Below are 27,727 nucleotides of genomic sequence, written 5' to 3'. Positions count from 1 at the left end.
TACGTATTTATTTTTTTGGCTGCACTGCGTCTCTCATTGCTGTGCACGGGCTTTCTCTAGTTGGCGGCTAGCGGGGTCTACTCTTGGTTGTGGTGTGCGGGCTTCTCCTCGCGGTGGCGTCTCTTGTTGCGGAGCATGCGCTCTAGGCGCGTGGGCTTCGGTAGTTGCGGCTCACGGGCTCTAGGATGCAGGGTCAGTCGTTGTGGCACATGGGCTTAGTTGCTCCACGGCATGTGGGATCTTCCCAGACCAGGGCTCGAACCCGTGTCCCCCGCATTGCATTGGCAGGCGGATTCTTAACCACGGCGCCACCAGGGAAGCCCTAGGTGTTCTTACATAGAGTCTAAAAACAGAGAGCACTGAGAGAAGGTAGTGGTTATTAAAGGCTCAGGATCTAAATTCTACCTGTCTCTACACCCCTTCCCAGCTGTCGATTTGACCCCATTTTTGAATGCCGACCTCATTCTTCAACTTTCTCTGCCGTTTGTGTACTCACCTTGAAAACTTGTTTCTGTGATGCGTTGAGCAGACACAGGGTGGCAGATTGCAGAGGTGGAAGCTGGTGGTCGGATATTTGTGGGCTGAATCTCCTTCAGTCCCATTCCCATTTCTGGTTGCACAGAGGCCCTACTTCCTGTGTATGACACAGAGCCATAGGATTGCGGGCAGGAGCCAAGTTCTCCATACAGTAAAGACCCCAGTGTGCCTTGGTTATAGTAATATACCTGGCTTCCTTCCTGGTAGGTAAGTGACAGGTGGCTCTGCCCCTGATTTGGAATCTGAGATGGTGTTCCCTGAGCAAGGCTGGCAGAAAGCGATGGATGTAGAGGGACCATGTTATTGGCGTCTGAAGTTTTATCATACTGGGCTGCCAGAAACATGGAGGAAGCAGCTGTATGCCGGTCAGTGAGTGCCAGAGTAAAGTCTCCGAGTGAAGAAGAATTCTTTTCAGTGCTTGCTGTGATGTCCCACTCAAGAACACCTGGATAGGAAGCAGCTGAAGTGGAGATCTGGCTGTGGTCCGTAACTCCAGGTAACATAGTCGTGCTAGAATGTTGGTAAAGGTAGGCACTACCCATGAGTGTCTGGAAAGGGGTACCAGTAGCCGATGCCGAACTGACGGCAGGGGCAGAGACTCTGGAGAAGTTGCAGACGCTTCGTGTTAGGGAAGTTGCATTGCTACAACAGATTTTTAAGCAACAGAGCAATCCAGCCAAGTTTATATTTTAGAGAGAGAACATCTTCCATGTGGAGGATCAGTTGAAATAGAAGAGATTGTTAGAATTGTAGGGCGGTAGTATTCCAGGCAGGAGATGACGAATGCCAGACACCACCTAGTCACAGACATAGCTTTTGCAGAGATCAGCTACATGTTGTTGTTTTTTATTTACTCTCTCATATAATTTTTTTTAAGTCCTGGACCACAAAATACTGTGGCATCGTTGGAAAAATCTGAGACTCGATTCTAGTCTTTTTTCTGTTTGCCTGCTCTGCAGCTTGGGCTTACGTTCTCAAGCCTTACTTTTTCATTGTGAAATAAGAACGGTGCTACTTAACCCGAGAACTCCCCAGGCATATAGACCCGTGGCGTGTGAGGAGCAGTGAAGGAGAGAAGGAATGGAAGTGCTTTGGGGACCCCAAGAGCCCTTCAGAAACCGTTTGTTCTTTTTAATATTGAGCATTAAAAGTGAAGGCATTCCATTTGTTTCACTCAAAAACAAATTCTGTTCTTCTGATAGCCTGTTTTTTTTTTCCACTCCCTTTTTCTATAGTCAGATCAGTTCCTGATGGGCATTCTCCAGTCCACACTATTGCATCTGATTGGAGGCTATGCAAAATTTCCCAGAGACAATGAATTTTGACTGTATAGTAGTTAATTCTTTATAGTACGTTCCTGCAAAAACACTCTTTTCTTCAGAGTTTTTCCTTTTCAGGATAGTGGTAGTGTTGTGGTAACTAATAAAGGCTACTCTTCAGAAAATTGTATAACTCGTTTTTAGTGTATCTACTTCGCTTACTTAATTCCATATTCCCTGTTTTCTAGACAGACTTCTTGGTGTCCACTGTACCCATGGTTTCAACAGGACTGGCTACCTCATGTGCAGGTGAGTTGCCAACCCCAAGAGGCAGAGCATGTTTAAATTGTTCTGTTTACAATAGTAATGTAAGCTAATGTAAGCTGAATGCAAAAAATGCAGTCAGAGAAGTGTATGAAGTGGAAGGCAATTTTGCCCCCTACTCAGATGTTACCACCAGTAATAATTTAGCACATATTTTTTCAGACGTAAAAAATGCAGATATAAGCATATACAATGGTCCCTTGGTATCTGCAGGGGGATTGGTTTTAGGACTCCCCATGGATCCGAAAATCCTCGGATGCTCAAGTCCCGTATGTAAAATGGTGTAGTACAGTCGGGCTTCCATATCTGCAGGTTATGGAACCGTTGGATATACAGAACTGACTGTACCTGTGATTTAATGGTATAGTGTTTTAGACATTCTGGTTTATAATTTAATATATGGAGGACATCTTCGTCTGACAATATTTGGAGACCTCATTCTTATTTATTTATTATTCTTTTTTTTCCTCCAAATTTGCTTTATGTAGTTGGATATAAATAAATGAGCACAAACTTAAGCAAGATACATGTAACAATTTAATAGAACCTGATACTCTTAATTCTTTCAGTGTTTCTCCAACTCATCATGGGGCTCGTAAGAAAAGTAACCAACATGGATACTACTACAGTTGAATGTCAAATCTTTAAGTGCTTAGGACATACTAAATCCTTGTATAATGCACTTATGAGGAACCCTTCAAGAGACTTGTGTTTTGTATGTAGCAAAAAGTGTTAAGAGTCAAATATTCAACTCAGTATAAAATAATAAGAAACACTTCTGATTTGTTAGGTTGAGATTGCTTCTCCTTTTACTAATGAATGATTGTTTTAGCTGTAATATCACTGAGCTGAACAAATATGTCACCTTGGAGTACATAAGGAAAAATAAACACATGCTAAATGGGTAAAACATTACAACTACATCTTTACTAGACCATCTCTACTAACGCTTCAGAAACTTAGAGATTTAGAGTGTTCTTACGTTAATTGCAAGAAAAATAGAAAGAGAGAAATTCCTTCTTTTTTGAGATCACAGCTGTGAAGTCGTGATTATACAAATTCTTCATTTGTGTGCAAAACATGAAACACATTTCTCTTAATTCTCCCTGCTTAGAATTGTCAGTCAACTAGCAGGACTTTCCTTCCAAGAAACAAGAGACTGAGATGTGTTTTATATAACTTCAATAACCTCAGCACTACAGTAAGAAGACATGCAGTATCCTTTTGCTGTGCTTCAAGACAACAGGGAAGGAGGTCACAGGAAAGAAGAAATCAAAATGGTTACAACTGAGAAACTTTTCTCAGTGTAACCATGGTGCCACTTTCATTTTTACATAAGCATGGTGGCATAATTCAAGCTCAATACATCAGAATTCTTAATATTTAAAATTTACCTTGACTTTTAATTATCACCATGTTAACAACCAAAATAATTTGACGAAACTCATAAGAAAGGGTAATGTTAATAAACCCCACTTTACTAGAGTTAGTTTCTGGACACATTAGCTCATTTTTTTTATAGAAGAGGGACAGTGAATCTCAGTTGGCTTACAAGCTAGGAGATCACTTTGAATTCTGCATTTCTTAACTGCAAACAGATATAGCACTTGTAACAGGTTATAACTGGTTTTCAGCTGGTTTTCAAGCACAGAGCCAGCCCCAACAGTAATAGTACACTATTGAAAAAGACCTAAGGCAATGAATTCCATTTCCAGTGGAAAGAAAGAATCGTATGGTCTTGGACAAACAATTCTGATGGTTTACTTAACAGTCACTTAGTAGTTCTTCCTTGCTCATAGAGCTTTATGACTTTTTTGAGGAGTGAAGCATTCAGCTTGAGTGGATAAATCCTTGTTAGGCTAAGACAATCATTATCATATCCCTCTTTGCCATGAATTGTCTTACGAATGGTCATATCAGTCTGTTTTGGCAAATGAGTAATTAAGGGAAGGCTGTTATTGTGCTTATGAGAATGATATTTTTCTCTGAGAAAAGATAAATAGGCATTAGGAAAATGACCATTTGGGCTCTTTTTCTGCTTCCTCCTTGTTTTGTGAGAATATGATATTTGGTTTTACAGCAGCCATCTTGTGACCCTGAGATGATCATATGCCAATAATGACAAATGGTAGATTAGAAAGAACCAGCAAAGACAGAAAACAGCAACATCAATAGTAACAACAATCACAGCAAAAGAACAATGGGACCTTAACTTGTGGAGTTCCTATAAAGTAAAAAATATAAGTGCTCTATGTTTATTCTAAAACAAAAAAAGAACTATGCAAACCAGCTTAAAACTCCTTTTTTTGTGCCAGTGTTCTAAAATGTGGCTTTTCATAAAACCTTGACCCAAATGCCAGCAACTTCAGAAAAGAATTTGGGTAGGGGGAAGAAGAAAGTTATCTCACTTAGGAAAAACAACCACTATCTTTATCCTAATCTTTGGCACACAGTTGAAACATATATAGCTGCTGTAACACTTTACACAATTCCTATGTACTGGAGGAATAACAAGATCTAAATAACAATTATATTTTTCAACACTGGGTGAAGGCTTTACATAAAAATACCATCCTCCTTTTTCCCCCTAAATTTCTAAAATATCACGTGCTTTTCCCCAACATCTGCAGCCGTTCAGGAATTTTTAGGAAACTTTCATGCATGATCTTAATTCCTAATCCCTGGCTCTTTGGGCTCAACCACAAAAGATCAAAACCACCAAAAATGATGGTTCACTTGAAGTCAGGTGAGAGACACTGGCTCAGTTAGTCTCGTAGGACAAAAGCAGTGCTGCATCAACTGTCTCCATGCAGGAGGGGCACGTGAAGGATCTCATCAGCCAGTCATCTGTACAGCCCAGGTGATCTGCATACACAGCAGAAATCAAATTGGGTTCTCATAAACAAAGTGCATCATACAGATCACACACTCCCCGATCTTTTTTTTAAATATTTGTTTTATTTTATTTATTCATTTATTTGGTTGCGCCGGGTCTTAATTGCAGTCGGTGGGCTCCTTAGTTGTGGCATGCAAACTCTTAGTTGCGGCATGCATGTGGGATCTAGTTCCCTGACCGGGGAACGAACCCGGGCCCCCTGCGTTGGGAGTGTGGAGTCTTTAGCCGCTGCACCACCAGGGAAGTCCCCCGGATCCTTTTTTCTGATCCATTTCTTCCAGGGTCATAAACTCCTTCAGGCTGATGCTGTATGAGGCCTATTCTTTGAGCTATCCTAATTTGCTCCTCTCAGCTGAGGTGCTAGGCGAGTCTGACTAGGTGTTGGATGAGAGACCAAAACTGGAACTTGATCCAGATATGGCAGCAGCAGCTCCTGATCCAGCTCCGTCCCCTTGCCAAAGCTAGCCCAGTCGGATTGAGACTTGTGAGGCAGGGAGATGTCATCCGAAGTGGGGGACTTAAGGCAGTTCCCCATCTTCCGGGGCTTGAGTGTGTGATCTGTGTGCTGTTTTGACAGTCTCCCAACCTCATTCTTTTTTTTTTTTTTTTTTTTTTTTAATTAGTTTATTTATTTATTTATTTTTGAATTTAAAAAATTTATTTATTTTTTATACAGCAGGTTCTTATTAGTTATCTATTTTATACATATTAGTGTATATATGTCAATCCCAATCTCCCAATTCATCTCACCACCACCGACCCCCGCCCTGCCCCGCTTTCCCCCCTTGATGTCCATACGTTTGTTCTCTACATCTGTGTCTCTATTTCTGCCTTGCAAACCGGTTCTTCTGTACCACTTTTCTAGATTCCACATATATGCATTAATATATAATATTTGTTTTTCTCTTTCTGACTGACTTCACTCTGTATGACAGTCTCGAGGTCCATCCACGTCTCTACAAATGACCCAAGTTCGTTCTTTTTTATCGCTGAGTAATATTCCATTGTATATGCGTACCACATCTTCTTTGTCCGTGCACCTGTCGATGGGCGTTTAGGTTGCTTCCGTGACCTAGCTATTGTGAATAGTGCTGCAGTGAACATTGGGGTGCATATGTCTTTTTGAATTATGGTTTTCTCTGGGTATATGCCCAGTAGTGGGATTACTGGGTCATATGGTAATTCTATTTTTAGTTTTTAAGGAACCTGCATACTGTTCTCCATAGTGGCTGTATCAGTTTACATTCCCACCAGCAGTGCAAGAGGGTTCCCTTTCCTCACATCCTCTCCAGCATTTGCTGTTTGTAGATTTTCTGATGATGCCCATTCTAAGCGGTGTGAGGTGATACCTCATTGTAGTTTTGATTTGCATTTCTTTAATAATTAGTGATGTTGAGCAGCTTTTCGTGTGCTTCTTGGCCATCTGTATGTCTTCTTTGGAGAAATGTCTATTTAGGTCTTCAGCCCATTTTTTGATTGGGTTGTTTGTGTTTTTAATAGTGAGCTGCATGACCTATTGATATATTTTGGAGATTAATCCTTTGTTGATCGGTTTATTTTTTTTTTTAAGGCTGCATTGTTCCTTTGCTTACTGATGAACATGTACAAGTCAGAAGTTTTTGATATTATAAAACATCAAAGTAATGAACATTCCTGTGTGAACATCTTTGAATATATATGCTTTGTCTCAGTTAACTTCACTCAGAATGGGACTTCTGCATCAAGGAGTTTATGCCCTTATGCTTTTTGTGGGTGTTGCTACACTGTACCAATGTATGGTTGTTCATGCAGGAAATACGTATTGAGCATCTGTTATGTTTAAGCACTGTGCTGGGTGCTAGCAAAAAGACTTGAGAAATTTTGTGAGTGAGGAGACTTGACCTGCCTGCCCTTTGTGAATTCTAGCAGTCCAGAGAGGGAATAGCTATTCAAGAATCACACTCTGCATGTAGAATTACAACTCTGACAGGTGCCAAGGAGAGGGACATGGTACCATGAGAGCATATTTTAGGGAGGATTTGATCTCATCATGGAGATTAGAGAAGGTTTAGGGATGTTTCAGCTGATATCTGAAGGATGAGTAGGTATTAACCAGATAGGGACGTTGGGGAGAGATTTCTGAGCATAAGGAATAGCAAAAGACCCTCTAAGAGGAAAGCATATGCTGTGTTGGAGGAACTGGCCAGGAAGGTGGGGCCGTTGGGGGAGCATGTCATTATAATGGAGCTGCAAGTGTGGGTAGGAGCTCGATCGTGCAGGCTTATGTTTAAGGTTTCAGACTTGAAGAGTAATAGAAAACCATTGAACTATTTTTGTTGAAGGTGAGTGTGTGGAACATACCCAATTGCATTTTCAACCTATCGTTTTGCTACCGAGTGGAGAATACACTGCAGGGAGAAAGAGTGGAAGCGAGGAAGCAAGTTAGGAGACTTGTGTAGAAATTGGGCATAATGGTGGCTTGGACCAGGGTATGGTGGTCATTTTGGTGGAAAGATGTGGACAGATTCTAGAGGTATGTAGGCAGTATCATTGTCAGCACTGGTGGTGGGTTGAGGATGAGGGTGAGGGAGAAATAGCTGTCAGTGATGGTGATTCCTAAGTTTCTGGCTCCTGTGGTTGGTTAGATAGGGTTTTTTAGATATGATGTTAATATTTGTCCTAATTTGTCTTTTGTTATTTGTTGGTTCTTGATGAATACTCTTGTCATATTAAGTCTCCTGTTTTTAGTGTACAAAGCATTTTGACCGAAACTGACCGTTGTATGTTATCAGATAACTTTTTAACATCTGCCAGTTTGGTCCTGTATTTTATTCTCTTTCATTTATTGATTAAATTGTTGTATTAATGTAAATAACTATATTAATAGATTTTCTAAAGTTGCGTTATCCTTGCATCCTTGGTCCTTGGAATAAAGCCTGTTTTTTTTTTTTTTTTTTTTTTTTTTTTGGCTGTGTTGGGTCTTTGTTTCTATGCGAGCGCTTTCCCTAGTTGCGGCAAGCGGGGGCCACTGTTCATCGCGGTGGGCGGGCCTCTCACTATCGCGGCCTCTCTTGTTGCAGAGCACGGGCTCCAGACGCGCAGGCTCAGTAGTTGTGGCTCACGGACCCAGTCGCTCCGGGGCATGTGCGATCTTCCCAGACCAGAGCTCGAATCTGTGTCCCGTGCATTGGCAGGCAGATTCTCAACACTGCGCCACCAGGGAAACTCCGGAATAAAGCCTTTTTGTAGTCATGGTATATATCATGCTTTAATAATTATTGATTAGATATGCTGATATTTTCTTAGGATTTTTCTATCTGTATTTGTAAAGCACAATTGGACCTTTTTTTGCAAAAACTTGATTTTCTTTCCTTTTTATTTACAAATGACTCGAATTTTGTTGTTTTGTAGATATTTGATTGATGTAGAAGGCATGTGGCCAGATGATGCAATTGAATGTAAGTATAAGGGTTGTCACTACTTTTCCCTTGTTATAAAATTTGAAGGGAGAAATGTAAGGGAATTTCTCAAATTTTGGAAAAATAGAAAAGTCTGTAATTCATTTGTTCTGACATACGATAACCTTTTACCAAAAGTTTATAAAGGGATGTATCTGGAAATAGCAAGATATAATAGCCTGAATAATTAGTCAGTGGATTTCAGCATTTTTTTTTTCTTTTTAAAATTTATTTAATTAATTAATTTACTTTTGATATTATATCCACTGCCCCACCAAGGAAGTCCCTTTTTCTTCCTTCCTTCTTTCCTTCCTCCCTTCCTTCCTTCCTTCCTTTAAAGCTCCAAGTCATTTAAAATACATGACTTCTTACTAAAAATCTCCAGTTCATAGAACCAAGGGGTTTATAACTTCTCCTTTAAAAGTGATATTCCTGGGACTTCCCTGGTGGTCCCGTGGTGAAGACTCTGCGCTTCCAATGCAGCAGGCGTGGGTTCAACCCCTGGTTGGGGAGCTAAGATCCCACATGCTGCGCAGCCAAAGAACTTTTTTTCAAAAGTTATATTCCTGTATTATTGACTTTAGTGGTTTAGATTTTTTTTTTAATGTTTAGAAGATTTCAGTTTCTTTACCAGGAACAAACAAAACGTAATGTAAAACTAGTTTTGCAGAAACGATTTCCATCATTCTCTTCTTCCCTTTCTCCTGCAGACTGGTGTTTTATCTTTACAAGTTCTCCGTCATTCCATAAGAAAGCTGCTCGTCTTCTGGTTTCATAAGAGATGGTGAACAGTGGTAAAATATCCAGTTGACCGAAATTTCTAGAGTACACTTCAGGGAGCGAATGATGGGGTGGAATGTTGGGGCAGAGTGAGAGATACAGATTCTGGTGAGACTGAGAGTCATGCACAAAAATTACTGGGCTGTGGTGAAGGGAGAACAAAACTAAATCAGGTTCCTGCTGGTGGACAGGAAGCCAAGATGAAGAAGAATGGTGCGTAGCTAGGCAGTGTAATTAGGCCCCTAAGTGCTGTGTCTCCTGATAGTAATTATGAACAGAAACCAAATAATAGTTACTAATAACATGGAGGTGACCAATCCTTGAGAGCTGAGGCAGAGAGAAGGAAAGATGGCATTATGCCTTGTCTCTGGTGCCTTGAGTTTCCCAGGCTGGTTTGTGACCAATCTTGGGTGAAATCATAACTAAGTCATTTCTGCTAAGGTGATCAGCTTTCGTGGGGTCCTTTCTCTGCACTCTGTCCAATGGTAAAGCCCACTGGTTTATGCCTCCTGGAAAACAGTTATTCCAAAGCAGTATAAGTGAAGCATTGATGAAACAGCCATGAAGAACATGTTTCCACATGGCCTCGCACCACCTTTTCAAAGTGCTGTAAAACTTTTTTCATCCAAAAATCAGTAACAGAAAAGGATTGGGATCAAATCCCGTACAGAGGTAGTGTAAGAAAAAAGAGAATAAGGAGCAGAATAGCATGTCTTCAGACAATAAAATCAAGTTGGAAAAGACAGGTCCACAAAACAGATCAAAACTGTAACCTATTATTTCAAAGTGGGCTAAAAGATGTTAGGAAAAACAATGCGAAAGATGAAAGAACATGGATCGAGGAGGGAATGGGAAGTTATTGTTTAGTGGCTATAGAGTCTCTGTTTGGGATGGTGGAAAAGTTCTGGAAATGGTAAATGCTGATAAATGCCACCTATGGGTGTTTGGTTTTAGTTGATCTTCTTCCATGAAAGGGTTTGGAGAGATTCAGAAGCTATGCTGCTGCCTCCATCTTTCTGATGTCCTGCTCAATCTTTTGACATAATTATTTTGAATTTGCACAGTGGTGATGGTTGCACAGCATTGTGAATGTATTTAATGTCACTGAATTGTATACTTGAAAATGGTTGAAATAATAAATTTTGTTTTATGTATATTTTACCATAATAAAAAAAAGATGAAAGAACAGCATAAACCAGAATTAGGTAAGATGATAGAACTCAAGACAGAATTCAAAATAAAAGAAAAAAGTTTCAGAAATGAGGACTAAATTTAAAATAATACAAGAGTGGGGACTTCCCTGGTTGTCCAGTGGTTAAGAATCCACCTTGCAGTGCAGGGGATGCAGGTTCGGTCCCTGGTTGGGGAACTGAGATCCCACATGCTGCAGGGCAACTAAGCCCGCACGCCGCAAGTACTGAGCCCACGTGCTCTGGAGCCCACGCGCCACAACTGGAGAGCCCACGAGCCGCAAGGAAGAGCCCACGCACTGCAACAAAGAGCCCACGTGCTGCAACTAATACCCGACACCTCCAAAAATAAATAAGTTAATTAATTAAATAAATTAAATAAAATAATACGAGTGAATGAACATAATGGATAATGCCTTAAGAGAAACAAACAAGAAGAGGAAAAAATTTTTTTAAATCAAAAAGAAGATAAAAAGAATTTTAGAGAAATGGCAAACATAACAGATAGGCAAGAAAGAGTCAGGACAGCTCTGAAAAGAGAAATATAAATACGTATAAGGGGCTTTCCTGGTGGTGCAGTGGTTAAAAATCCTCCTGCCAATGCAGGGGATATGGGTTCGATCCCTGGCCCAGGAAGATCCCACATGCCATGGAGAAGCTAAGCCCGTGAGACACAACTACTGAGCCTGTGTGCCACAACTACTGAAGCCCACGCGCCTAGAGCCCGTGCTCGGCAACACGAGGAGCCACCGCAATGAGAAGCCCGCTTGCCGCAACTAGAGAAAGCCTGCGCACAGCAACAAAGACCCAAAGCAGCCAAAAATAAATAAATAAATACATTAAAATATATATATACGTATAAGAATCTGTTATACCATAAAAGTGACATTTCAAATCAGTGGGACAGATTAGTCAATAAGTTGTGATACATAAATGTTGGGGTATAAATATTTCTCTGGAAGGATCCACAGCACGGCCAAAGCAGATGTCTCTGAGGAGGGAAATGTGTGGCTGGGGAACGTGGGGAAAAGGGTCACTTTTCATTGAATACCCTTGTGTACCTTTTCTAGTGTTCTGTCATGTGAATCTATTACCTCTGAAGTTTGCCTGAGTTCAAACCCCAGTTCCCCCAATTGCTAGCTCTTAATCTAGGGCAAACTCTTCACACTCTCCAAGCCTCTTAATCTGTGAAGTAAGGTCAGTAACTCAGCCTGGTGCTGCCTGGCACAGAATAAACTCTCAAAAAATGGACATTATTAGTGAAAAAAACCCAAATGCCCATCAGTGGATGAATGGATTTTTTTAAATGTGGTGGATATGTGAAATATTATACAGCCATAAAAAGGAATGAAGTACTAACACATGCTACAACATGGACGAACTTGAAAACATTATGCTAAGTGAAAGAAGCCAGAGACAGCGGTCACATTTGTATTATTTCATGAAATGTCCAGAAAAGGCAAAACCATAGCAACAGAAAGCAAATTAATGGTTGCCAGGGCTGAAGGAAGAGGGGATGAAGAGTGCCTGCTGATGCTTAAGGGGGCTTCTTTTTGGGGTGATGAAAACGTGATGGGTTAGATGCCGGTGATGGTTGCATAGGCTTGTGGATGTACTAAATGACACTGAATTTGCAGTTTCAGAAGGTGAATTTTATGGCATGTGAATGACATCTCAAAAAAATAATTTTGAAAATGAAAATTGCCCATTTTCCCATAGTCACTATCCACTGTCTCCATCTCTCCCTTCTCCCCACTGCATTCCTTTTCACGCCCAGCCCTGCCGCTCTCTCCCATCGTCACTCCCTCGAGCTGCCCCACGAGGCCTCCCAGGGAGCCTCTGAACCCCTGGGCGCCTGCGTCCTGTGGCTGTTGGAGCTGCTGCCCAGTGCGCGTGCCCCCACCACTCTCACCCGTGAGAGTGGACGCTTCCGTCGGATTTTTTCTCATGCGTTTCAGTAGATGGTGATGTTTACAAAAGGCGGCACGTGCCCTGCTCAATGGAGGAAGCCCCTCAAGTTAATATTTAGGCGCGTGCAGAAGTTTGATCTCGTCCACCAGTAACCTCAGGATGCTGTGCTCTGAAAGCCAGGTTGGCCGCCTACGGGCATCTGCAAATACAGAGGACTTCAGAGGCATTTGGGCCTCAAATTGAGTCCTTGTACCTCCACATGGGATGTGACCTCAGCCCTTTGCTGCACCTCTGTAAGTGAAGTGGCACAGGAATACCGGCCTTGCCTGTCTTTGCCAAGGTTAACTGAAGAGCGCATTCGCTCCCCTCGTGCTTAGGTGTTGAGTACATCGTGATTTACATACCAGGCCCTATTCGTGGGCCTCCTGATGCAGCAGTTCCCTTGGCTCTGCCCCTGTCGTCAGCTGCCCCTAGGATAACTCTGAGCCCTAGCCACTTCTCTGGTAGATTTCCCTATTCCCCCACTATAGTCACACCTGAATAAGGCAACTCAGACCTTTCAGAGATGTGTCCTGAACCTCTTGTTTTCTGAAATACCTATCTGGTGGTTGTGAGACTTAAGGCCAGCGTCCCCGAGAGACTTTTTCTATTTCTCCTAGTAAACCTAGACTCATCTTCTGTCACCTTCAACTCTACTCCAATTGTGTTCTTTCAACCCAGACCTCTGACCCTGCTTTTTACTTCTGCCATTTCATCCTCACTCCTGCTTCCTTTCCTAAATCCATACGTCTCTTTTGGCCTTCCTAGCCCTGGGCCAAGTTCCTTCCTCTTTGCTCAGTTTTTACCCCTTTCCTTCATTCTCCCATCCAACTTTCAGTCCTTCCTTTCTCACGCCCCAGTTAGCAGCATCTCAAAATTCTTAAGGTTTATTACTCATCTATTAATTGTATTCCATTTACTTATTCAGTTCTATACCTATCTTACCTATGTATGGAAGAACAGCTGGTAGCCAAGGTGGCACCAAGAATCCTAGCAGCTCTCACTTGACGTATCCGTAGTAGACAGCAATTTCCATTTCTTTTTCCCTCTCAGTGAAAAATTGCAGCTTCCCCGAAGAGGTGTATCTGGCAGCATTCTCACGTTGTTGAGCCCGCCTCTTCATGGCCTCTCGCTCTGGCCTCTGCTCTTGTTCGATGGGCTTTGACATGACTGGCTCAGGCACGTTGGGTTCCCTCCATGGAACTCGTTGCTTGCTGAAGTCTTGGCATAGAAGTTGGGTTTGGAGCTTGGATGGGGACTGGCGCTTAGTCACAGCAGGGGGAACAGGCTTCCCGCTGGAGAGAAGCGCCAGATGAAGTTTTGTAGGGTGCAGGCCTAAGAGCAGCAGACTGAGGGGACACGAGGCTGGGTATGGTTGGTCCAAGCCGGTTGGGTTGGGTTGGTCACAGTTGGCTGAGCTGGTTTGGCGGGACCTGGCAGAGAGGCAGGAACTGGCTGGGATGAATTGACTGCAGCAGGTTGAGCTGAGTCAGTAGAACCAGGCTGGGCACGGTAAGCCCCAGCAGGCCGATGTGAGGCCAGAGACTGTGGCCTCCGAGGAGCGGGTCGAGCTTGAGGCTTGTCCCAGGCAGAAAAAGGCAGAGGTATCAACTTGACCTTCCCAGGAGGAGGCCGCTCATACTGGGATGAGGATAGACACTCTGTTTCAGCACTGCTGACTGGTTTCTGGGCTTCGACTTGAGTTTTCTCAGCACTCTTACCCTCATGTGGGGTATGCCGCCATGGCTGGATGGCTGGGGGTCTTTGGGGTTGCTTGAATTTCCCAAGAGCCGACAGGAAGAGAGCCCAGTTTTCTTATCATCCTTCTTCCCCAGCGCATGAAGAACCTTCACAGACTCCAGCATGCGCATGCCTAGGGAGGTTCGAGGCTTTTTAAAGCTCAGTTTGGTGTTTTTTTCGCTTCGTCTCGGGAATTGTTGGCTTCTCTTCTGCCTTGACTTTGTTCCCTGACTGCTTGTTCTCTTCAGCCTTGTTTCTTCCTCTGGTCCTTTTGGTCTTTTCCTGCCCGTGGCTCTTAGTTTTGCTGATCTTTCTGGATGCAGCTTTCTGAGGTTTGCCTTGAGAGTGCTTGGCCGTGTTCACAGGAGCCCTGTCACTGACTGCAGCGTGGCATATAACCACTTCTCCCCCTAACAGGCACTCTGGATTCTTTGGCTGGATTTTGGCCTTGGGAGCGCCACTGATAGGCTCAGAGGCTTTCTGTTTGTTCTTCCTGGGTTGATCAGAGGGAACCTTTATGACACTTGGCTTTTCCTGCACCTGATTCACCTTAAAGGCTCTGGCATCTTTGGCTTTGATCCCGTTGGGACCTTGGGATTGATCAAGATCTTTCAAAGAACTAAAGAGCTGGGGAAGGTGAATATCCTCCGCCAGTGTAGTAATGTCTGCAAGACCACTGCTGGATTCGATCCCATTTTCGAGTGTCCCTAGGTCCTCACGACTCAGGCTGTTCTTTCCCAGATCAGCATTTTCAGAACCAGGCTGCTCCTCTTGGCTGAGGGGATCGGTGCAGGCCAGCGGCTGGTGAATATCAGGGATTCCTAAAGGGAGTAGTGGAGGATCTTGGTTTTCTTTTGGGATGTGTTAGGCATCCAGAATCTTTGAAAGCTTGGTTTTAATATCATCCACGTGCTTACTCTCTATTTGTCCCTGGCTTGGAGCTGGAGGCAGGGCCAGGAGACGCCTGGCACTCTGGACTGGAGCTGTCACTGAAATGTCCCCAAGTTCAGATGCTGGGTTACTCTCAAATATGTGACTGTTTCTGCTACTGCAGGACTTGGGGAGTTCTTGAGTTTGTGTCACACAAAATGTCTGGCTTGGAGGTTGCAATCCCAGGGAATTTTTCATCACCAGGGATGTCTCCGTCACTACAAAGGAATCAAGGTAAAAGTCCAGTCCCTGGTAAGTGAGATGCTCCCGCTAAACTCCAACACAGCAATCATGTACCGTTCAAGGTACATGATTGCTGTGTTGGTGTTTAGGGGCAGGATGGGCGAGGCATTTCTAGTAACTCTTCTTAAGGATCATGGACAATGCCCTGTGCTACGAGATAAGCGGTGACTGTTGTAGTTCTTACTGGTGATCATTTCATGTCACTGATTCTTGGCTTTCTTTGTATTTCATAGGATTGTTATAAGTCCAATACAAAATGAGTCTTATTTTTAAAAAACTAAAGTGTTTTACAAAGCCTAGCATTCTCATGTAGAGTCTTTCCAATTCTCCCCACTTTCCTGAGAGGCTAAGAACACTTCACACCATGAACTAGGAGAGGGGGTAGAGCCCTTTCTGATGAAATACATCAACAAAGACAGAGTCTTAGCCTGCTTGCTCTCTGGACAGGATCTCGGACCACAAGGTCTTCAATCCTGGTATAAATGAAGGAAGTGAGGACAGTTCAACTGGCACTCTCATAACAAGAGTTCTGAAACACCTTCCAAAGAGACTGTAGCAGTAGATCAGGGAAGGGAATGCTACAGTGTGGTAGTACAGGGGGAATGATCGGCTACAGCAGTGAAAAATGTGGTACCTATTGGTGTGCTCTCGGGGTTCTTGTACATGTAGCATAGATGACCTTTACAGTGTCCCTCCCACCTTCCCACCTGCATTAGGTGTTCTGTTTTTTTTTTTTAATTTGTTTATTTATTTTTTGAACTTATTTATTTTATGTATTAATTTTTTTGGCTGCACTGGGTCTTCATTGCTGTGCACGGGCTTTCTCTAGTTGCGGCTAGCGGGGGCTACTCTTGGTTGCGGTGTGCGGGTTTCTCATCGCAGTGGCTTCTCTTGTTGCGGAGTATGGGCTCTAGGCGCATGGGCTTCAGTAGTTGTGGCTCCCGGGCTCTAGAATGCAGGCTCAGTAGCTGTGGCACATGCGCTTAGTCGCTCCACTGCATCTGGGATCTTCCCTGACCAGGCCTCGAACCCGTGTCCCCTGCCTTGGCAGGCGGATTCTTAACCACGGCGCCACCAGGGAAGCCCTAGGTGTTCTCATATAGAGTCTAAAAACAGAGAGCACTGAGCGAAGGTAGTGCTTATTAAAGGCTCAGGATCTAAATTCTACCTGTCTGTACACCACTTCCCAGCTGTAGATTTGACCCCATTTTTGAATGCTGACCTCATTCTTCAACTTTCTTGCTGTTTGTGGGGCTTGCACTTTGGCATTTTCTTAAAAGCTAAACATAAACTTACCATATGACCCAGCAATTCCAGTCCTGCGTATATATGCAAAAGAAATGAAAACCTATGTCCACAGAAAAACTTTTACAAAAATGTTCATAGCAGCATGATTCACGTTATCCGGAAAAAAAAAAAAAAAATGAAACAATCCAAATGTCCAACAACTGGCAACTGGATAAACAAAATGTGGTAGAGCCATACAATGGAATACTAACCAGCAATAAAAAGGAGTACTGGTACACACTATAACAAGGATGAATCTTGAAAACATCATGCTAAGAAGCTAGATGCAAAGACTAGATATTATATAATTCTATTTACATGAAATGTGCAGAAAAGGAAAAAGGCAGATTGGAGGTTGTCTGGGGCTGGGAATGTGGATTGATTGCAAACAGGTATAAGGGACTTTTCTGGGTAACAGAAGTGTTCTAAAACTGGATTGTGGTGATGATTGCACAGCTCTGTAAATTTACTAAAAATAATTGAATTGTATACTTAAAATGGATGTATTTTATGGTATGTAAATTAAACTTCTATAAAGTGTTTTAAAAATCTCTGTAAAGATATGCCAGAACAAGTCACACTGAGTAGCTCTGGAAAGGAAAGATGGGTGCCTGGGAAACGGGAGAGGGAAGACACTGTATCAAATACTCCTTTCTATATTTTTAATTTTGTACCATGTATTGTCAGTTTAAGAAATGAGAATAAACAAAACAAAAACTTACAAGGAAGAGTGTGGCAATAAAGGTTTAATGGCTTTGGTGAGTTCAATAGGAGTAAAACATATGTTAGGCCATAGAAATGTTCTAGCTTACAGAAAGGAAGATGATAAATCCTCTGTCACCATCTGAAGCACAACATGCTTAGTTCAAAGGGACATGCTTAAAAACAGGATGTCAACAAATAGACCCAGAAGCTGTCAACTTAGGAAAGGGGAGTAGAAAGGATGACCTGTGAGAAACGGTTCAAAGAGTGAAGACCTGAGGGAAAATACTTCAGGGAAGGAAGTGGGGACCTGAGAGGTAGAAGATTAGGTCTCTTTTGTGCCTTCAGAGAGCAGAACTGGAAGCAGAGCCAGGAAATCTAGTACAGGCAGATTTTGGATCTTTTTAAGTTTTAAAACCTTTGCCAGCTGGAGCCTTAGACAAATGGAACAAGTTGCCAATGAGCGGCAAGTGAGTGGTGGAGCTGTTGAAGCAGAGGCTGGAGCACCCTGTGGAGCAGAGGCAGCGGAAGTGTTGACGGTCCCTTCCGAGAACGAGTCTGAGAACCTCTGGCACTTCCAGAGGACATGGTATGCACCGCTGGGTGTAAAGCACACACGTTTACATCTGATTAAATGAGGGAGGAGCCTTGGTGTGTGTGTTTCTGCTTCTAGTTTCAATCTTTCTGATTAAGTTCATTCCTGCCTATAAAACGGTAAACATTTAAAAATAGAAAATAGTCTAAAAATAAATTCTTTCTCAACAAAATGTATCTAGTTAGCCCTCTAGGATGGTGAAAATCAAAAGGACAGACGCCAACAAGTGTTTTCAAGGATGTGGAGAAATGGGAACCTTCATACATTGCTGCTAGGAATGCAAAATGGTAACAATACTTTGCATAACAGTCTGGTAGTTCCCCAAATGGTTAAATATAGAGTTAACTGTATTATCCAGAGTATATCCATTCATCGGCATATGCCCAAAAGAAATGTAAAATACGTCCACACAAAAACTTGTACATGGATGTTCACAGCAGCTTTGTTAATAGTAGCCAAGCAGTGGAAGAAATGCAAATGTCCAGTAACTGATGAATAGATAAGTGAAATATGTGCATTCATACAGTGGAATATGATTTGGCCATAAAAAGGAATGAATACATGCTACAGTGTAGATGAACTCTGAAAATATTAAGTGAAAGAAGCCAGTCACAAAAGATCACATGTTGTATGATTCCATTTACATGAAATGTCCAGAATAATGAAATCTATAGAGACAGAAAGCAGATTAGTAACCACAGCCGGGGCAGGGGCTGGGGCAGGGGTGGGAGATTGGGAGAAATGAGTGACTGCTAATGTACATAGGGTGTTTATGGTAGGTGTTGAAAATGTCTTAAAATTAAACTGGGGTGACGGTTGCACAGCTCGGTGAATACACTGAAACACACTTAACTGTACGCTTTAAATAGGTGACTTTTATGGTATGTTAAGGATCTCAAGAAAGCTATAACAATGTGTTTATTCATGTACGCAAACTAAAATACATGTCGATTATGAAGCCTTATTTGGAGAAAAAAGCTTCTCGGGCTCTCTGTTCTTACATCTTCTGTTACTGAATCAGGGGTACAAGAACAATGGAAGGTGACCAACAGCGTCATTTCCATTTAACAGTGGACAGTCCCAACAAAAATGTGGGCGCTGGGTATTGTACGTTTGGTGCAGTGCTACACACACTACGGCTAGCACTAAGTGCAAACCGTCAGAACCGTGCCGTCACGCTAATTTGACTTCCACAGATTCAATCAATAACCACAATTCACAGGTCTGCACTGTGTGTGACAATTTGTGCTGAGGACCCACCATGGGATAGAACATAGAACTGTTGCTGAATTCATTTACAGATGCCGTCGGTAAACCACAACAATCCACTTTCCTTAGTCCGTGGGAGAGTCTCAGGCATTTCCTCTAATGATCTCATCATCCCTTAGCGCCTGGATGTGAATCAACCCACTCTGTTCTCTGCAACTGGGCTTACGCATAAAGATTGAAGTGACTACAAGTCAACTCACATTATCAGCTACCATGATTTAAGCTTTCTGTTGCAGAGAGTCTTGAAAGGAGATACACACTGGCTGGCTTCTTCTGTTATAATTTCTATTATTGTGAGAGTAAACTCACCTGTTAATGCCTTATTACAACTGGGGAAAAAGTAACTGCCACCATCTCAGAGATGTTTCAGGCTTTTTGTAGTACTTTTTAGTTTAATTAAAATCTAGGTGAAATTCATTCCCGTGTTCATTGATCAGACAAACCATCATAGAGACCCAGGGGGGGAAAAAGAAAAGCTTTTCAATTAAATAATGACTTTTTAGGTGGAAACTGAACTTAGGAAAACATCTCTAATATAGGAAAAAGGCTGTATTTTCTTACATCACCTTATACAGCTATTCTTCATGTATGAAGATTGTTATTGCTGACCTTCTGCCGGCAAGGTGCCTGCTGAAAGATGCTTTTCTTTCAGAAAAATGGGTTTATGCTCATTTATTTATAACCACTAAAGTTTAGGACCAGAGATACACATTGATAAGACAGAGTCAAAATTAGAAATACAGTCGATGGCACCAAAAGACAGTCTTTTCTTGTGAAAAGTTTTTAGATATGCACCGTTCAAACTGGCAACTGGCGTTTCAGTACGAAAACGTACTAGCTCGTCTGCCCCCAAAATAACATTTTGACGTAGATTTAATTCTGAAAGGCAAGATTAGAACTTCTAAAAGCAGGAACTAAGGTGATAACTGTCTAGTAGTCACCATCAGAAAATCAGAACTGGTCAATTACTTCTGCAAGTATGGTAGATGATAACTCTAATATATCCTCCCCCTCAAATCAAAAATGCATTGCGCCTGCAGAATGGTCCTCAGAAAATTTCTTTTCATACATGAATGAGTAAAGATTGCAGAGACATAACGAATCTGAATAATGCCAAAATTCCAGGCCATGAGACTGTAGAGTTAAAATGTAATGGAAGTACTTGTCATTAGAACCGAGGTCAAGAAACTAACAGGATGGTAAGGTTCCCAGATAGTGGCTGGGTTTGGGGTAGAAAAGAAAGAAAATCAAGAGCTAAAGCCCTCAATATACAGGAAAAACTGGAAGGTTAGCAAATGATCATTAAAATCTTGTAGAGGGTGGTAGAGCTAGATGACTTAAGTCCCAAAGGATTTTCTATCAGGTTTGAAAAATTATGGTCTGGAAGTGACCCTCTCACTCTCTGCTTCTCTGCATTCTCTGAAATCTTTCCTCTTAGCTTTAGTATTTGTGAGGATTATGATCACCTTTTTTACATGGATGGCTCTAAAATCTTTATTCCACTCATGACATACTCATGAGGTCATACGTAGCTATGTTTTTAGATAGTTTCACTTGGATGTTTTGATCTAACTTCAACTTTAATCAATAAAACTCCTTCATATTTCAGTCAGAATTAGTTTCCTCTTCCAATCTCTCCATTTTGATAAGGTGTTTGCATAGTATTTTAGTTGCTTTGGGTAGAAATTTCAAAAGAACCACGGCTATTAATTACCAAGTCCAAGTGATGAGAGTCCAGCTTAGTTTCTTCTCATAAATTAATTGATGAATATCACTTTCTTATTTAAAAATCTCTGCTGACAATTAGCTAAACATTTGGCAATAAAATTATATCTAGACACACAAAATAAATTCCATGTGGATTAAGTGTTTAAATGCATTGCCCTCCACCCTAAATAAGTATTAAAAAAAAAAAAAAAAAAGGAGAATACTTTTTTATAATCTTGTGGTTGGGGACATCTTTCTTAGCATGGAAAAAAGAAATAAAGAAGTTGAGTACACAACAATGCTATTACACTATTAATACAATATCAATAATGCTCAAGAATTAATAAGAAAAATTCTTCAGAGAAAAATGGGCAAAGGATATAAGCAGCTAATTCTCAAAACAAGAAATGTAAAGAGCAATCTCTGAAACCTAATATTTAAAAAATGCAATTTAAAGCAATGAGTTTTTTCACACATTAGATTAGCAAATATTAAAAAGACTGATACTACCCATAGTTGGCAAAGGAATGAAGAAACACATCCTCTCATACTTTTGGTGGGCACATATATTTGTACAAAATTCCCGGAGGGCACATAGTTAGAGGTGGGGAGGTCTACAGATTACTGACAGTCTTTTAAATTTCTATTATTAATGATCTACTTAGGATTTAAAACTTCTTGGTCAACTCTGTTAATTTATATTTTCTTAGAAAATCACCCATCTAATTTCGGTTTTAAAATATATCAGCCTAGGGCTTCCCTGGTGGCGCAGTGGTTGAGAATCTGCCTGCCAATGCAGGGGACACGGGTTCGAGCCCTGGTCTGGGAGGATCCCACATGCCGCGGAGCAACTAGGCCCGTGAGCCACAACTACTGAGCCTGCGCGTCTGGAGCCTGTGCCCCGCAACAAGAGAGGCCACGACAGTGAAAACCCCGCGCACCGCGATGAAGAGTGGCCCCCGCTTGCCACAACTAGAGAAAGCCCTCGCGTAGAAACGAAGACCCAACACAGCCAAAAAAATAAAATAAATAAATAAATAAAATCCAGCCATTCATATTAAAAAAAAAAAAAAAAAGGAAAAAAAAATATATATATCAGCTTAAAGTTGCATACAGTAATCTTTTTAAAAAAAACACTTCTTTGACTGTGGTTATACCCTTCCATACTATTAGTGTTGATCCTTTTCTCATGGTCAGAATAACCAGAGATTTGGTCTATTTTTTTTTTGAAAGAACCAGATCTTGGTTATATCGATCAATTCTGGGGACTGATTTATAGAATGCTTATTTCAATTGTTTCCTAGTTGAGTTTGTTGAACTAAAATATCATTGAAGGCTATACATTTTCCTCTCAATATAGATTTAGTCACATCCCGTAAGTTTTGGATATGTGCTTTTACTGTCATTAATGAAAAAAATTCTATAATCTCAATTTTTAGTTCTCCTGTAGCCCAAAAGCTTAGACTGTTTTAAAATGTTTATTTAAGGAAAAAGTTATAGTTGTTAAATTCCAACCTTATTGTACTGTGGTTAGAGAATATAAGCTTAGTTAGAAATGTTCTACTTTGCGGATTTATCAACATTTTGCCTAAATGTACAGTTAATTTTTGTAAATATTCCGTGGGCATTTGGAACAACTGTGGCTGCTGTGTTTTGGGAATAAAGTTTTCTATAGATACTTTAAATCAAACTTCTTAATATTGCTATTAAAATCTTCCATATCTTTTATCTGTTATATGTCAAAATCTGATAAAAACAATGAAAATATCCCATTCTTGTACTTTTGTCACGTTGTATATTGTAATTATGTCTGGATGAACATATGAATGCACTCTGGTTGAAAGCACAGCAGTAATTTTGGAAGTCTCTGAAAGACTCTTTCTTCCCTTGGAAATTACAGAGTGGAGATAGGGTAGATTCTCAAGACAAGTAACATTTAATTAGAAATGACCCCAAAACGCTACCTTTCCATGGTATAGAAACTTGTATTTCTAATCCGGAAAAACTATAAATTATTGGCAGAAAGGTGGAAGTATAGGAATTTTCATGCATTGCAGGTAGGAATATAGACTGGAAATTAATTTGGTACTAATGTAGAAAATTAAGTATACATATAGCTTATGATCCAAGATTTCCACTTCTGGGTCTGTGCAACAAAGGTAGTCTCACAAGGTCCATAAGGCAATATGGACAAGGATGTGCACTGCTGGTGTTTTGCCTTGTTGGGAATTGACGGCGACCTGGGTGTCCATTACAGGGCAAGTGCATAGGTAGATTGGTAGATGCACTCCATGGAGTACTATGCAGTGATCAGAAACCTGAATTAGACGTGTGTATAGCAATGTGATGAATCTTAAAAATACAAGCTTAGTGAAAATAACAAAAGTAATGACATACCTTTTATATACATTGAAAATACATGACAACACAGAATACATATTTTGTAAGAACTCTTGTAAGCCAAAAGATATTTACATAACAAGGCCAGTTCCGACGGGAGGACAGGAATGAGGATGGGATATGGGAATGAAATTTTAAAAAGAGAGGCCATGAACCTAGGAGTATACTTAACTCAACTCTTGGCAGCTGAAGTTAAAAAAATTTTTTTAACTTTATCTTGGCATAGAAACTGCGTACTAATTCTATGCTTTCGCTCTGCTTCTAGAAGGATTTGTTATGACTAGATTGGAGGTTCAAACAGGTACTTTAGGCAGAAACTAGAACACAATGAAAAGCTTGAGAATTCTCTCTTCCAGCTCATAACTAACGTTTTATGTTTGATCAGTCTGGCTGAGGTCACTTTTTAATTAATGTCACAAAGAAATTTTTATGGTTTCATAGTAGAAAAGATGTGCTTCTTGTTTAAAAAAAAACATGAAAAATTTTTTTTAAAAAAAGTATAATCCCATAATCTTAAAATAATCTGCTAATATTTAATTTTGATCCAGTCGTATAAATACATGTAAATATTATATCTTGCTTTTTACCTCTTAGCATATAATGAAATGTATCCTTGGGTTCCAAGATACTGCTTTGGACTGTTGTTTCTCTCCATATATGTGTGATTGTGAAGAGTGATACGAAATTAGCCTGTTTTATAAAAATGTAAGAAACACTGGTAAACATTTAATTAAATATTACTAAAGCTCTCATTTTATTCTCTCATGGAGGTCTCTTTGTTTGGTAGTTAGTTTGTGTTGTTCATTTGCCCCACTGCTGAAAACGTGGGCAACTGGAAATAATGAGAGGTCAAAAATACAGAGAAATTATTCATCTTCAGCTTTTTCTCTGTAAACAAAAACTGTTAAATATGGCTTCTTTTGTACTGACAGTAGTAAACTATCCCTTTTCTTTGATCCCAGTATACACCCAGACATTGAGAGAAAAAGATGGGAAAGGGAGGGGGAAAGAAAGAAAAAACAAGAAGGAGAGAGAGAAAGAGCACAGAGACAAACACAGCAAGAACATGAGAGAAGGAGAGGAGAAAAGGAGTAAGCAGAAGAACAAGAGAGCTACACAGCAGAGACAGTGAGACAAGAGACAGCATGGGGTGGGGTGGAGGAGAGCACAAGTGCACAGAATGCGGGTGCACAGAGGCAGAGAGAAAGAACACAGAAGCAGACAGGGTGCAAAGACACTGTAATAAGAGAAAAGCATGAACTATAGAGCCTGGGGACAGCCTGCATAGACACAGCAGAGAGAGGCACAGAAAGAATGAGTCAAAGAAAGAGTAGGTGTAATCAAAGGAAGAAGGGAAGAACAAGCAGGCAGTTGCACTTATTCCCTTATATTCACTCTTAACCCCTCAAATGTACATGTCCTGGGTACACATGTTCAGGGGGAAAAAAGCATTAGCATATCTAAGGAAACCTGGGTTAAAGATAAGATAGGCAGTTCCAAAAAGAAGAAATACGGTAGATCAACACACAAAAGAAACTAAAAACTCCATGTGATTAAAGAAACGTGGATCAGGATAGATACCATATTTCTGGCCAATGTGGCAAGTATTAACAAGGATGCTGTTGGCAGGTATTGACCAAAATATTATTGCACATTACTGGTGAACAAATAATTGAATCAACATTTCAGAAGGACAATTTAGTAGTGTGGCTTAAACATTTTTAATGTGCCTACTTGGTAACCCAGAAATTCCATGTTTAGAAATGTTTCTCAAGGAAATTGAAAAATTCAGAAAGATGTAACAAGACTACCCATCGAAGTGCAGATTATGATAAAGAAAAATTCCAAAAAAACTTAAATATCTGTCATTAGGAACTAACTAAATATTATATTTATACAATGGAACCCATAAAGCTATTAACAATGACTACATAAATCTTTATTTACTGCATAGAAAGATGTCTATGATATACTAAGTGCAGAGCTTCAAAACAATACATATATTGTATTCATACATATACATAGTATGTATTCATACATATGTATTCATACATATACATAGTATGATTTCATTTTTTTGGACTGTTGTTTCTCTCCATATATGAACATGATTTTGAAGACTGGTATGAAATCGGCCTGTTTTATAAAAGTGTAAGAAACACTGGTAAACATTTAATTAAACATTAATAAAGCTCTCATTTTATGCTCTCATGGAGTTCTTCATTTGATATTTAGCTTCATTAGATTGCAGACCTAATAAAATAGATCCAAGATAGGCAGTAGGTATGTGAATCATAAAATATAAACCTGGAAGCTTATCTGTAATGTTAATCACGACTATTTCAGGATGGTGAGAATTATGGGTGATTTCCAAGGTCTTTATATTTTATATATTATCTAAACTCTTTATATTTAGTTACCTTTTTACTTTTATACTCAAAAGTAATAAAATATCTTTTTTGACCAAAGTATTTAGTAATAAAGAGAAGAGAGAGATGTAAAGTGGTAGAAGCATCAACCACAGGCAAGCCCTCCACTCCCCAGTCTATGATAAGGAGAGACATAAGCATGGTTCTAGCTGAGAGGAAGGAGCCTACAGAAAAGGAAGAAATGGAATATAAAAGAGAGAGCGAAAACAAAACTGAGAAAACAGATAATGGATTTTAGAAAATATGACAGCACAGAGACCTTAATGAACCTTTTCTTTCATAACTGAAAGACACAAACAAAAAACATCAAAAAGTAAAAAAATAGGGCTTCTCTGGTGGCACAGCGGTTGAGAATCCGCCTGCCAAGGCAGGGGACATGGGTTCGAGCCCTGGTCAGGGAAGATCCCACATGCCGTGGAGCAACTAAGCCCGTGTGCCACAGCTACTGAGCCCATGTGCCACAACTACTGAAGCCCACATGCCTAGAGTCCGTGCTCCACAACAAGAGAAGCCACCACAATGAGAAGCCTGCGCACCACAACGAAGAGTAACCCCCACTCGCCACAACCAGAGAAAGCCCGTGCACAAAGCCCCAAACGCAGCCAAAATAACTAACTACATAAATAAACAAATTTATTAAAAAAGTAAAAAAATATTCAGAATCTAGGGAACAGACTCAACTCACACCACAAAATCCCAGAAATAATGTCTAAAGAAACAACTGGGAATAAATATAAGGAGCCACCACAAAGCTCTTCCTACACAAAGGACCATACAGCAGAAGGGTAAAAGGTGAGTCAACAATTCAAAATATCCCACTGGTATCTCAGAAAGGGGACTGAGGTAATAAGTGGCCCAGGAGAAAGATAAATGTCCCAATTGGAGACACGTTCCCTGTGAAAAAATAGCTCCTTATGTCCTTGCCAGAATGGTTCACTGTATGCCTACTCTGGCCAGGAAGAAGTCAGAAAAAGGGATGGGAAATAACCTTTTAAGTCTAAATGTCTTAGTTTTATTACTAAGATTTGCTAGAAAAAAATAAGGCCTCAGCCATATCACTGCCCACACGACAATGCTATGAAAGCAGCTGCCAGGTGACTTTACAGTAGTGTAATAGCAAAACCCCAAGGGCATGTCCTATAGAACAAGATACTTTCCTCACCTCCACACTTGATAAGGTGGCCATCAATTTATGAGTTTCAAAACAATGGCAGAGAAAAATGTCACCTACTGTAGCTGTCCAGAGTCCTAGAATCAATTACTATCTTTCTGCCTTTCCCAAACTCTGAGGGGCAAAAGAAATACAAGCCATACACAATGAGCCTTCAAGTTCATGTCCTAGGAAGGGGACTCAAGCAGTATCTTGTAAATAGGTAATAAGGTCATCAAATGTGATCAAATAAATGGTTGTGATCAAATAAATGGCTTCCACAGAACTGTTTTGAGACAAAGGTCATCTGAAAACAAAAGAGAAGGATTTATGAAAATATTCTATAGCATTAAAGTGGAAGAAAGGGGGCTTCTCTGGTGGCGCAGTGGTTAAGAATCCGCCTACCAATGCAGGGGACACGGGTTCGAGCCCTGGTCTGGGAAGGTCCCATATGCCGCGGAGCAAGAAAGCCAGGGTGCCAGAATTACTGAGCCTGTGCTCTAGAGCCTGCGAGCCACAACTACTGAGCTCACGCGCCACAACTACTGAAGCCTGTGTGCCTAGAGCCCGTGCGCCACAACAAGAGGAGCCACGGCAATGAGAAGCTCCCGCACCACAATGAAGAGTAGCCCTCGCTCACCACAACTAGAGAAAGCCTGGGCGCAGCAATGAAGGCCCAATGCAGCCAAAAATAAATAAATAAAATAAATAAATGTATAAAGAAACAAGTGGAAGAAAGGAAGGAAAAAAAGAAGGGAAAGAGAAAGAATTTATTTTGCCAGAAGGTTTACCCATTTTAGTCAATAAAGAATTTGTACTCTCACTCTAGAGAAAATTTAAAAAGAACATGGACTTAATGAAATGGATCCAAGATAAGCTAGGACAATACAGGGAGACTAAAA

The 27,727-nt window shown here is 40.8% G+C and overlaps 1 protein-coding gene and 1 pseudogene across 2 annotated transcripts in view; one reads left to right on the top strand and one right to left on the bottom strand.

The window, feature by feature from the left end:
- Positions 1–16,718, top strand: part of LOC309621753 (uncharacterized protein) — a gene marked incomplete at its 5' end in the record, with an annotated part of 30,285 nt that extends 13,567 nt beyond the window's left edge. Inside the window, 5 exons of the mRNA XM_082409083.1 lie at positions 2,049–2,105; positions 3,235–3,576; positions 8,076–8,249; positions 8,407–8,453; positions 9,164–16,718. Of these exons, the coding sequence (XP_082265209.1) occupies positions 2,049–2,105; positions 3,235–3,251 (74 nt within the window). The remainder of the gene's footprint in view (positions 1–2,048; positions 2,106–3,234; positions 3,577–8,075; positions 8,250–8,406; positions 8,454–9,163) is intronic.
- On the bottom strand, positions 3,587–8,077 carry LOC309621748 (RING finger protein 11-like; annotated as a pseudogene). The gene is made up of 2 exons: positions 5,263–8,077; positions 3,587–5,048 (listed from the first exon to the last, which is right to left on the bottom strand). The product of its transcript is annotated as an RING finger protein 11-like (transcript).
- Positions 16,719–27,727: the final 11,009 nt, after the last annotated feature.

This window comes from Balaenoptera borealis (genome assembly GCF_965194805.1).
Source record: "Balaenoptera borealis genome assembly, contig: HAP1_SCAFFOLD_947, whole genome shotgun sequence".
NCBI lineage: Eukaryota > Metazoa > Chordata > Mammalia > Artiodactyla > Balaenopteridae > Balaenoptera > Balaenoptera borealis.
This window is presented reverse-complemented; position numbering and strand designations above follow the sequence as displayed.